Raw genomic sequence first — 10663 nt, forward strand, 5'->3', positions numbered from 1 at the left:
GTCTGTGCAAGAAACTGAACAGTATTTATATCGTTTTTTACCTCTGATTCACGCAATGTCCGAACTGTTCGAACTGTCCTGAGTGGCGGCATGTCCTCCTGAACGTGTTCTTAACAGCAGGTGCGTGAGGCGTCTTCTTCTTCTTGCTTTACGGCAGATGTAATATAACTTATAATGACTTATAAGTGCATTACCGCCACCTATCTCTTAAATGGACTATTGACACTCTATCTACAATCTCAATTAGTGAGTTCGGACATCAGTTCGGACATCAGAGGTAAAAAACAATATAAATACTGTTCAGTTTCTTGCACAGACCGATCAATGTATCTTCACGAGCAGCAGGGTTTAACTTGGTTTTGTTTGTGTATGTTTTTTTTTTACTCTCAAAGCCGTGATTCCCATTCACCTCCATTATAAGACTGACAGACTGCAACGGTTTGTGTTAAAAATCTTCGTTTGTGTTCTACTGAAGAAACAAAGTCACCTACATCTTGGATGCCCTGGGGGTAAGCAAATAAACATAACATTTTCATTTTTGGGTGAATGATCCCTTTAAGGAAACATCCTTGCATTAATTACCCTTATTCAGCTCAATTCAAACGAGATGTTTTTTTTGGAAGTTAAACATTATTAAGAAAAGCCGACAGCAGGTGTTTGATCAGTGTTTGAACACACACATCGCCTGAGGACATAAACGTAAAACACACAAAGCTGAGGAGTCTCCTTATTCCTCCTCTATAAAATTTTCATTTTTGGGTGAACTATCCCTTTAAGGAAACATCCTAGCATTAATTACCCTTATTCAGCTCAATTCAAACGAGATGTTTTTTTTGGAAGTTAAACATTATTAAGAAAAGCCGACAGCAGGTGTTTGATCAGTGTTTGAACACACACATCGCCTGAGGACATAAACGTAAAACGCACAAAGCTGAGGAGTCTCCTTATTCCTCCTCTCCATTGGACTTTGATCTAATGAAATCGAGAACAACCTCAGCCGTATGTAGTAAGAGTCCCAGAGGGAACACGAGTCTAAACCATTACCTTGCAAATCAAAGGATGTTTCCATCCAATCGATATCACTCCCCAGAAAATGTATCAATGCTGTCATCTAATTAGAATGTATACATTTAGTGTACAGAACAAGGATGACTGAATTTCCCAGTGTAGAATGAGCCCTTGCTAGTGCACTTTGGATCAGTGCTACCTTGCATTATCAAACAAAATCTTCAAAAGTCAAGCACAGGTGACTGAAGATATTGATCCGGGCGATGCTCAACACATCAAGGGTGGTGCTTTCAAAAACACACGCGGTACCCTCCTGACTCTGAAACACCCCCAGAATGAGAGGACAGGCCTCTGGGATCGAAAGCAACCTTTCAATTAAGCCATGAACTTTTCTGGGCATGTTTGGGCTTTGGAGAATTGCATGCTCAAGATAATCTTCACATTTTGTGTTAAAATGTGACATGTTGGAACAGTCTTTCTGTATTAGCTATGATTTTGTATTTTTCCACAAAACTAAACAAAGCTACAAAGAAGTTACTATGAATTCTGTGGTAATTTACTAATATGAATGACTATATTCACCAAAACTGACACGTTTTTGTTTTTTGTTTTCATTAAAATTTCATGAAAATAGCAAACGACACATGCCAATAAACATAAATAAACCATTGTGGTGACTTTCTGTTTGGAGAGAACATATTTCTGTGACAGACAGCAGATGAAACTCACATTGCTACTCCGAAAAACTCGTGCTTGGCCGTGGAAACGACGACATCTGCTTGGCACAGCACTTTGAGGTAATCTTCCTTACTGGGCATGAAACCCCAGTGCTGGATGTGGTCAACCAACTGTTCTTTGGCTTCTAAAAAGATGTCTATAGTGGGAAGGAACAGAGAAAGGGACAGAAGCTTCAATATCGATGTGTAGTAATTAGCAGAGAGAGGGATGTTTAAACTTTTGGTCATATTTTGCGAGGAGATAAAATAAGCAAGGTCATCATAAATTTGGACATAAAACGGAGAAGGGCACAAATAATCAATAATGTGATTCTATTAGCAAAATCAGAATAGATTAAAACCGTTTCAGTGTGATTGCCTTCCGAGCAATCGTAAACATAATTTCATAACATGAGGAACCTTTACGATCTGTTTATTTCTTTTGGTCATGCAGCTGTTTATGCCGTGATAAAAGTTTGCATCTCAATATAAGAGATTGTGTTTCCTGTAAGTCTCGCTTTGGCAGCGCTAGAGTGTGTGGGTACAGAAATGAAATGAACACAACGCCATAAATACTCAAGACTGTCCGAAAGATATTAAAACATAATTGTCCACTAATGGGGAGTGTATTTTGCCAATGAAAATGTTGCCTGTGTGCAATAAACAGACGATCTTTGAACCTAAAGCAATGTACTTAACAAATGTGTTTCAAAGTTAAACGTAATTACATTTGTGCATGACATCAGAGGTGTCAAACAACTAAATCATTCTGTGAAAATAACAGAAAGGCAAGTAAATAATAAAAAAATAAGCAAGCAGAGAAAAGAAGAAAAAAATATATAGCTAACTAACCAGAACATTTTGTCTGAAACAAACTGTTGTATAACAGTAATATCACATTATAATTGTTTAATTATGTCCCCAGTCCCTAATCCGTACAGCACATGATGTACCTGGAACATCAGTGAAGGTCTCTCCCAGGACAGAAACTTCAAAGCTCAGCTGTTGTTCTTTGAGTTTCAGTAAGGTCTGGAAGAACAGCTGTGGGTCTTTGTCATGTTCCCTTTAGCCAGAAAGAGACACAGCAGAAACAAAACACTGACTATTTCACATTTGGAAGCAGTAACAGTTACAAATTAATTCATAACAGGAAAAGTATTACCAAAAGAGAGTTCAAAAATAAAGTGTAGAAAATAAAAAATCACTACCCGTCATATTAGCATTAACATTTAATCATATAGCTGACCGTTTTATCCGAAGTGCTTTACAAACGATGAACTTCACAAGCCATTTCCTACACGAGTCAACAATATGCACAGTATGTCAATACCAAGTGAGCACAAGTTAAAATATTAATATTATCATAAAACCACTGGGCTTTTATGAACATAATACACACCTTTAAAGTGAGGTTGAATGTATACAGAGTTTTGTTTAATAAGTGAATTTTAACTGTGACAAAAGTGGAACAAGTATCTTTATTTATTTATCCATTTTTTCTTTTGCAACCAAATATATGCACACAGATTTTGTAGACAGGAGCCCATTTAAGTTTTTCTTCTTCAGTTTTTTTTTAATGACCTTCAACTTTTGTATGTTTACCCATATGTTTGGATGTTATTGTGGAAATAATATAAAACATACTGAGAAAAGGTAAAAATCTGTGATGTGATAAAGCAATCTCTGATGAAATTTCAGTGTTTGACATTCAATTTTGACTACAATACAATTATTTATATTTGAGGTGCTTGGTAAGAGTTCTGAAAGTTCCTCTTCGAATCACAGCTCTTATACCTTAATTACACATCTGAAGCTGAGGCCACATGTTCTGTCACTGTGATGCAGCCAGGCCGCTGATTGCTGGTGTGCTTCCATTAAAGTTCTGAGCTCAGCCAAGAAATCTGGTGAGCAGCTTCACAGCGATCACTGGCAATGCTTCATTACCTCAAAAATAGTTCACTCTGAAGTCTGAAGTGTGCCTTTAAATCCAAGGCACACTTTACAGGTTTTAGTAAGATTAAATTAGGAGTACTTCAAAGAATGTTTTATTAAATGCTATTTCAATTTTATTTTGTTCTATGAGAAGCTGAGTGAGTTTTCTTACCCAGTCATTTGTATAAAATAAAAATAATTTGTATTGTTTATCTTTAATAAAATAAAATAATTTATATCGTTGAGTTTCATGATTATTATAGGTTTTTAAAAAGTGTCTAAAATGTTAGAGCAAAAATAACACACTTTCCAAAAATCAACTGCTTTTCATTTTATCAACGACCACAATCTTTCTATTAAAAAAGGTGCACAAACTGTGAGACAATTCTATTCTGCAGTAAAAAAGACTAGCATAGCTAACCTACATGCTAACAACACATCTGATGAAGAAGCTTCCCTCTGAATACCCTCTGAATACAACGACCCTTAAAGGGATACTCTACCCCAAAATGAAAATTTAGTCATTAATCACTCCCATGTCGTTCCAAACCCCTAAAAGCTTCGTTCGTCTTTGGAACACAATTTAAGATATTTTGATTTCGTTCAAATCAAAGCGTAAATACATGCAGAAAACGTATCCTTGTTTCACGGCTGACACAGAATAGCATACGCTGCTTGCGTTCAGCGTATATTCTCCAAAATGGCACTACGGTAATGCGGAGAGACACAGAGGAGACGAATTGTTGAATAAAGTTGTTATTTTTGTTTCCTTTGGGTACAAAAAGTATTCTCGTCGCTTCATAACGTTACGGTTGAACCACTGATGGCAGATAGACTATTCTGACGATGTCTTTCATACTTTTCTGGACCTTGACAGTGTAATTTACTTGGCAGTCAATCGGACAGTCACAAGCCTCCCGGTTTTCATCCAAAATATATTAAATTGTGTTCCGAAGATGAACGAAGCTTTTACAGGTTTGGAACGACATGGGAGTGATTAATGACAACATTTTCATTTTGGGGTGGAGTATTCCTTTAAGGGTCGTTGTATTCAGAGGGTATTCAGAGGGCAGCTTCCCTTTAATGCACAGATTTGAAATCCTTCTCTTTGGCCCAAAGTGTGCGCCTGAAGTCCTTTCAAAACCCTGACAGTCGACTGGTGATCCATGCAGCTCATCCTCTTGATAAAGCGGAGGTATGTTACCGAACAACGGCCTTACAGAGCTCATACATGTCGCACAAGAGGCTTTGACAAATCTCTGAGCTCGTCAGCACTGCCATTCTGTATACTGTCTGAGGAAGAGCTCTCTTCACAAAACTGACGATGTTGAAGGTCAAAAACAATTACCGGAGCAGAAGCGCTTTGACAAAAGACACCTCCCACTTGGGTGGAATCTCCTTAGATGAGGTATTAGTGAGGGCTTATTTCCTCTCATTTCCGGTTCTTTTATGCTGCCTTTTCCCCCATGGCTTGACGCTGATTCCCACATTAATTTTGCAGCCTCTTTGATTCGCTACATTGTGGATGTGACTGCTACCTCCTCCGGACTAAGACTGGTTGACCTGCGGGGAGGTGACATGGCGACTGCAGGGATGCCTATTACCCAGCCTGTCAGTCTAGTAACTAAAACAACCTTCATGTGGCCGTGATGCCTTATTTCCTACTGACAGCATAGCGGAGGGTTAATTAATATGTCAGTTATGTTATGCAGGGATTGCTGGGGATCAACTGTGAGTGTCTCACACTCAAACGAAGAGAGGAGACCCGCATAAACACACGTAAACATGAGTTCACTAACATGCACTCGCGGCCGCTGCTGGTCTGTGACGTCTGGGCATTGATGCAGATTAGTAAACTGTAGGGTATCAGACCGAATCAGACAATGTAAGATTTGATAAAGAACAGTTGAAACACGAGGAGCCGAATTCCACAGAGGCCCAAGACACAGGATGTTCGTAAATCAGATCCTGGCGCCACTACAATACAAACATATTAGTGATTAATTATTAGATTCTTTCTAGGAGCTACACTTAAGGGGCATTTTAAATGCAGATGTTAATGATAGATGGCAAACTTATGGATGACCCAAATAAAGTTTGAGGAGATTATACTACAAGTATGGACACACACCGCAAAAAAACAATTCAGATTGCCCTAACTTTCTATAGCAGTATACATAATAAAATAAATACATATATTTAAATGTATTTATTATAAAATGTTTATTAAATATATTATACAATTATTTTAAAATGTAATTGGATTAAATGTAATTTTATACACACTACCACTAAAAGTTTTAACGGTCTGTAAGATTTTTTGCACATTTTTTTTTAATCAAAAATACAGTCAAAATAGTAATATTGTGAAATATTTAAAATAACTGTTTTCTGTTTTAATATATTTTAAAATGTAAATTATTCCTGTAATGGCAAAAAAGATAAATAGCTAATATGCTGATCTGGTGCTCACGCTGTGATCAGGATTCTTTGATGAATAGAAAGTTCAAAAGAACAGCATTTATTTGAAAAATAAGTATTTTGTAACATTATAAGTTTCAGTGACAGTTTTATATATATATTTTAAAAAACTGTCACTTTCAATTTATGACACAATTTAATGCATCCTTGCTTAATAAAAATAATTTCTTTCCGCGAAATGAAATAAATTAAATACAATCTTATTGACCGTAAACTTTTGAGCAGAAGTGTAAATGTCCAAAGTTTTATTTTTTTTCCCCCACTACACAAATATGTGTTCCTTTCCAATACTAAAGTGGGGGTTTTTCTTACCCTTTGACCTCAGAGTGCAATGAGACAGAAACCAAATAAAACAAATATGAAAAAAGGGGGTTCTGCAGGGACCCGGCGAATGCTCATTAGCAGTCATCCGGTACCACTTAAAAGAATATGATCCTCTCATTTAGACAGCTATGATTAAATATTCCCCTTTAAGTCGCACCCACGAGGTGCATGTTTTAAAATTCAAACTCTATTTACTGCAAAAGCATGACGTTAAAGGATTCAAATCAGAAGGAAGTGAAAGGGCTAATTAATGGGGTTCTTGAAAGCCCAGGATTCGGTTATCTGGGGATTGATTAGGGTCAGCTGAAAATAGCGGAGGCAAAGCCTCCGGTAAAACAAGACAAAACAAACCATGACCGTGTCGATCGTTCTCGCTGTTCCTCCGCAGGGAGGGGTCCTAATAAGGGAGTAACTATACATGAATGGATGTGAAAATGTATGGGCTGACTTTTTCGGTTACGCTTTAACTGTCAGTAAATTATATGTTTTCCACTTCTCTACTCTAACACGACCCTGATTCATTACTTTTAATTGTGTGCAAACATCAAGTGTCAAATATTTTCTGGAATTCTGCCTTCGCTCACAAAGTCGGGTTTAAATCCTTTGTGCTGTTTTCAAAATTCCAACATATAATGTCCTTCCAAGCGCCATCCCTCTCTAATGGGGGTCTCAGCGGCACAGCTCTGGTGATGAGCAGGGTGCAGGAGGAGTTGTGGAGCCAGTCACGATCCTTGCCAGCACAGTGTGGTGATGCGTCAGTGCCTGCATCTTTTTTACTTGGTCATTAGTGTCCGCTGCACAGTCTGGGAGGAACGGGAGATGCACAAATATGTCTGGATTTCAAGACAAGCCACAGAGGGAAAAAAAAAAAAACATTGCGTAACTGCCTGCGGAGAATGATCGCCTGAAAGACAAAGGTCCAGCAGAGGGAAAAGCCCATGCCAGGCCATGTGACTGTCTGATGTTGTACTATAGTCTTCACTGCTCTCTCTTTTTTTTTTTTTGAAAGAACATGCGCCTGTTGGGAACCGTGAAAAACAAGGTTGCACTCTTAGGTAAATGGGCTTTTTGGAAGCAAATTTAAGCCCTCATCACATGCACCTGCAAACAGCTGCCCTCTCTGACCATACGCCCCGGTCAGCGCCTGCAATAAGACAGTCCTGTAATCCAGCAGATGAAGACCTATCCAGGCCACATGGAGATTAACAATCTGCAACCAGTGATGATGACAAAAAGAGAGGCTGGGAAAAAAAAGGAAAAAGGATGAAATGGGACACACTGTCAGAGATAATCCAAACCCCTTCTTATTATTCCAGCAGCTCTCGCCCTGTGTAAATCCCAATTTAACTCGGACCAAAGCCAACGTTTACGAGGCACGGATGTTAACAGCGCTAATCCATCTGTGTTTTGCTCAGTTTTGAAGAGATTACACAATGGCCGCTTTTGTTACTGATACAAGAGTAGGTGAATGACAGATACATAACACAAACAAACATCACAAAATCCCTGTGCCAGCATCAAACTTCGACACTGGTGGTCTTTTCGGTTGTTAATCTGATTTATGGGTGTTTTTTGGTAAGGAAACATGTCGTCGCTGCCAAGAGATGAGTAAAGAGTCATGGGAGAAATATGTGGCTTGAGCAACAGTTTCTTTTTTTCTCTGCCCATGGCAGATGAGGTAGAGATACAATGCTGTTTGGTTTCCACTCATGCCAAGAGGAGGTCTAAAATATGGGGAGTGGAAGATATTTAAACTTCAACAAAAACCACAGAGCAGTCCTGCGGGCAATAACATATTTTGTCATCCCTCCCCCATCCTGTGAACAAAACTCAACGACACAGAAGTTTTTTTTTCTTTTTTTTTTTCTGTTGCCATCTCTGCAATTGAGGTTCTGTTCACAAAAACTTTTCAAACTTTTTTTTGAAAGGAATCAAACACCGATGCCACAGACAATATTCTAACAGTGGCTTTCCCCAAGACTGAATTTGAGAAACAATGAGATGATGCTGAGAAATATTTCACAAGCATCGAGGGGGTCGATGGACACATTACACGCTTAGAACTGCTCCGAACCAGTGGTCTATCTAAGCATGTTGTACCAAAACAAGCATGTTATCCATTTTCCATGCCTCTGCCGTACTGTCAAACAATTCCCTGGACAGTCCAAAGCAAATAAGTCACAGAATGGTAGTTGTATACAGGTTGATGTTTGAGGCACTTTCATGTCGCACATGTTTGAAGTCTGCTGAGAAACAAAGTTCTCACACTACATTTCTGTGTGAGTGCATTCTTTAGTGGGAACAGTGAAAACGAAATCAATAAAATTAAAAAACGGATGAAAAATTATTTCTGCATGAAAATGATCAACAGTCTTCTAGAATTCTATTCTGCAGTTTCTACAATTGTATGAAATACAGTGTCACTTCAACTACAGGCACATTTATGCTAAATATCACTTAAAGGGGTCATATGATGCGATTTCAAGTTTTCCTTTCTCTTTGGAGTGTTACAAGCTGATTGTGCATAGATAAGATTTCTATAATAAAAAACAGCATAAGGAGCAAATAATTCATAGGCAACACCAGTTGGAATATTACATGTTTGAGCAAAATAAACAAAAAAGGTAACTAAAACCACATTTTAAAAAAGAAAAAAAGGGCCTCATGTGGCATTTCTCTCTCCCCGGTCTTAAAATATGTCGAGCACACAACCGGACTTATGTATTCTACAACCACGACGATTATTACAAGTTAAAGGAGTTAAAACAAGTCCCATTTTCACATAATTCACTGCCAAAAGCAAGCCATAAAATGCAGAAAGCACTTTCTCCGTTCTCTGCGACTGCACAGCCCATGCGCTGCCTCCACAAGCACCGTGAGTCCTAATTGTAGGTTGTGTGATGGAAGCAAGCCAATTAGCTGCTTGAGAGCGAGATTCCCCCATGCTTACTGACACGCTATTATTTTTTGTAGTGGAGCAGATGCGAAGGCACTGCTAAAATTTTAAATAACCTACCTTGTACTCTCTTAAAGGGATAGTTCACCCAAAAATGAAAATTCTGTCATTAATTACTCACCCTCATGTCGTTCTAAACATGTAAGACCTCTGCTCATCTTCTGAACACATTTTGGAGAGTATCCACTGAACGCAAACAGTGTATGCTATTCTGTGTCAGCTGCGTCACGCGAATATGTTTTCTACGTTGTTTACGCTTTGATTTGAACAAAAGCAACGTATCCGCGTGACACAGCTGACACAGAATAGCATACGCTGTTTACGTTCAGCGGATACTCTCCAAAATGGCACCAGGGTGACGCAGAGGAGACGAATTGTTGAATGAAGTCATTATTTTTGTTTTCTTTGCGTACAAAAAGTATTCTCGTAGCTGCCTTTATGTGAACATTATAAAACAGATATATGGCACTATCTTTAGTATGGTATGAATTAGTCAAAAAAGTCAAAATATTTACAAAAGCAGAAGATACAATATAATTGTCCAAAGATTAACAAGCAGATCATTAACACCAAACACTAGGCTGCTGATGCAATCTTCCATTACAGAAAATCTTCATTTATTTAAATTTTTTTAACAAATAATTTTACATTGCCACCCTGTAACAAGGTACATTTGAAGAAATAAAATAAAATAAAATGTAACACTTTATAATAACTTTTATTAATAAATCATTAACACACATTATATAATGCTTAATGGATCATTAGTTAATATATATTCAAAGAGTTAGAAACGTGAGATAATGTGCTTGTTAATGTTTGCTAATAAACTTATTAAACATTAGATATTGTTTAACAAATCATTATTTCATGTAAGTTAAAATGCTTACAAATGTCATTATACTTTCAGTGGTATTGAAGGTGGGAGAGAGCGCTGTACATTCACTCCCCCCACCTACAATCCCTGCCGGTACGAGACTCGAACCCACAGCCTTTGGGTTACGAGTCCGACTCTCTAACCATTAGGCCACGACTTCCCCTGATTTAATGATATACTGAAGAGTAGTATACTAATGTGAGTGGTGAGGCAATAAAAACTTTTTTTTACACCAAAATTACAATCTGTTATGTCTTTAGCAAGCACTTAGCTAAACTTAACCAGCCACCCTTTACACAAACCTTTATACAGTAGCTAAAAGTCCAAAGTCCATAAAGATACTAAATGATTAGTAATCGTTTATAAACA

The 10663-nt window shown here is 37.9% G+C and overlaps 1 protein-coding gene across 1 annotated transcript; it reads right to left on the reverse strand.

The window, feature by feature from the left end:
• Positions 1-1691: 1691 nt before the first annotated feature.
• On the reverse strand, positions 1692-4889 carry LOC107711392 (glycosyltransferase-like domain-containing protein 1). The gene is made up of 3 exons (XM_016516380.1): positions 4861-4889; positions 2678-2787; positions 1692-1882 (listed from the first exon to the last, which is right to left on the reverse strand). Exons 1-3 carry the CDS (start codon positions 4887-4889, stop codon positions 1734-1736), a joined length of 288 nt encoding a protein of 95 aa, XP_016371866.1. The 3' UTR covers positions 1692-1733.
• Between the last annotated feature and the right edge of the window lie 5774 nt (positions 4890-10663).

This window comes from Sinocyclocheilus rhinocerous, unplaced genomic scaffold (genome assembly GCF_001515625.1).
Source record: "Sinocyclocheilus rhinocerous isolate Xijiao unplaced genomic scaffold, SAMN03320098_v1.1 scaffold388, whole genome shotgun sequence".
NCBI lineage: Eukaryota > Metazoa > Chordata > Actinopteri > Cypriniformes > Cyprinidae > Sinocyclocheilus > Sinocyclocheilus rhinocerous.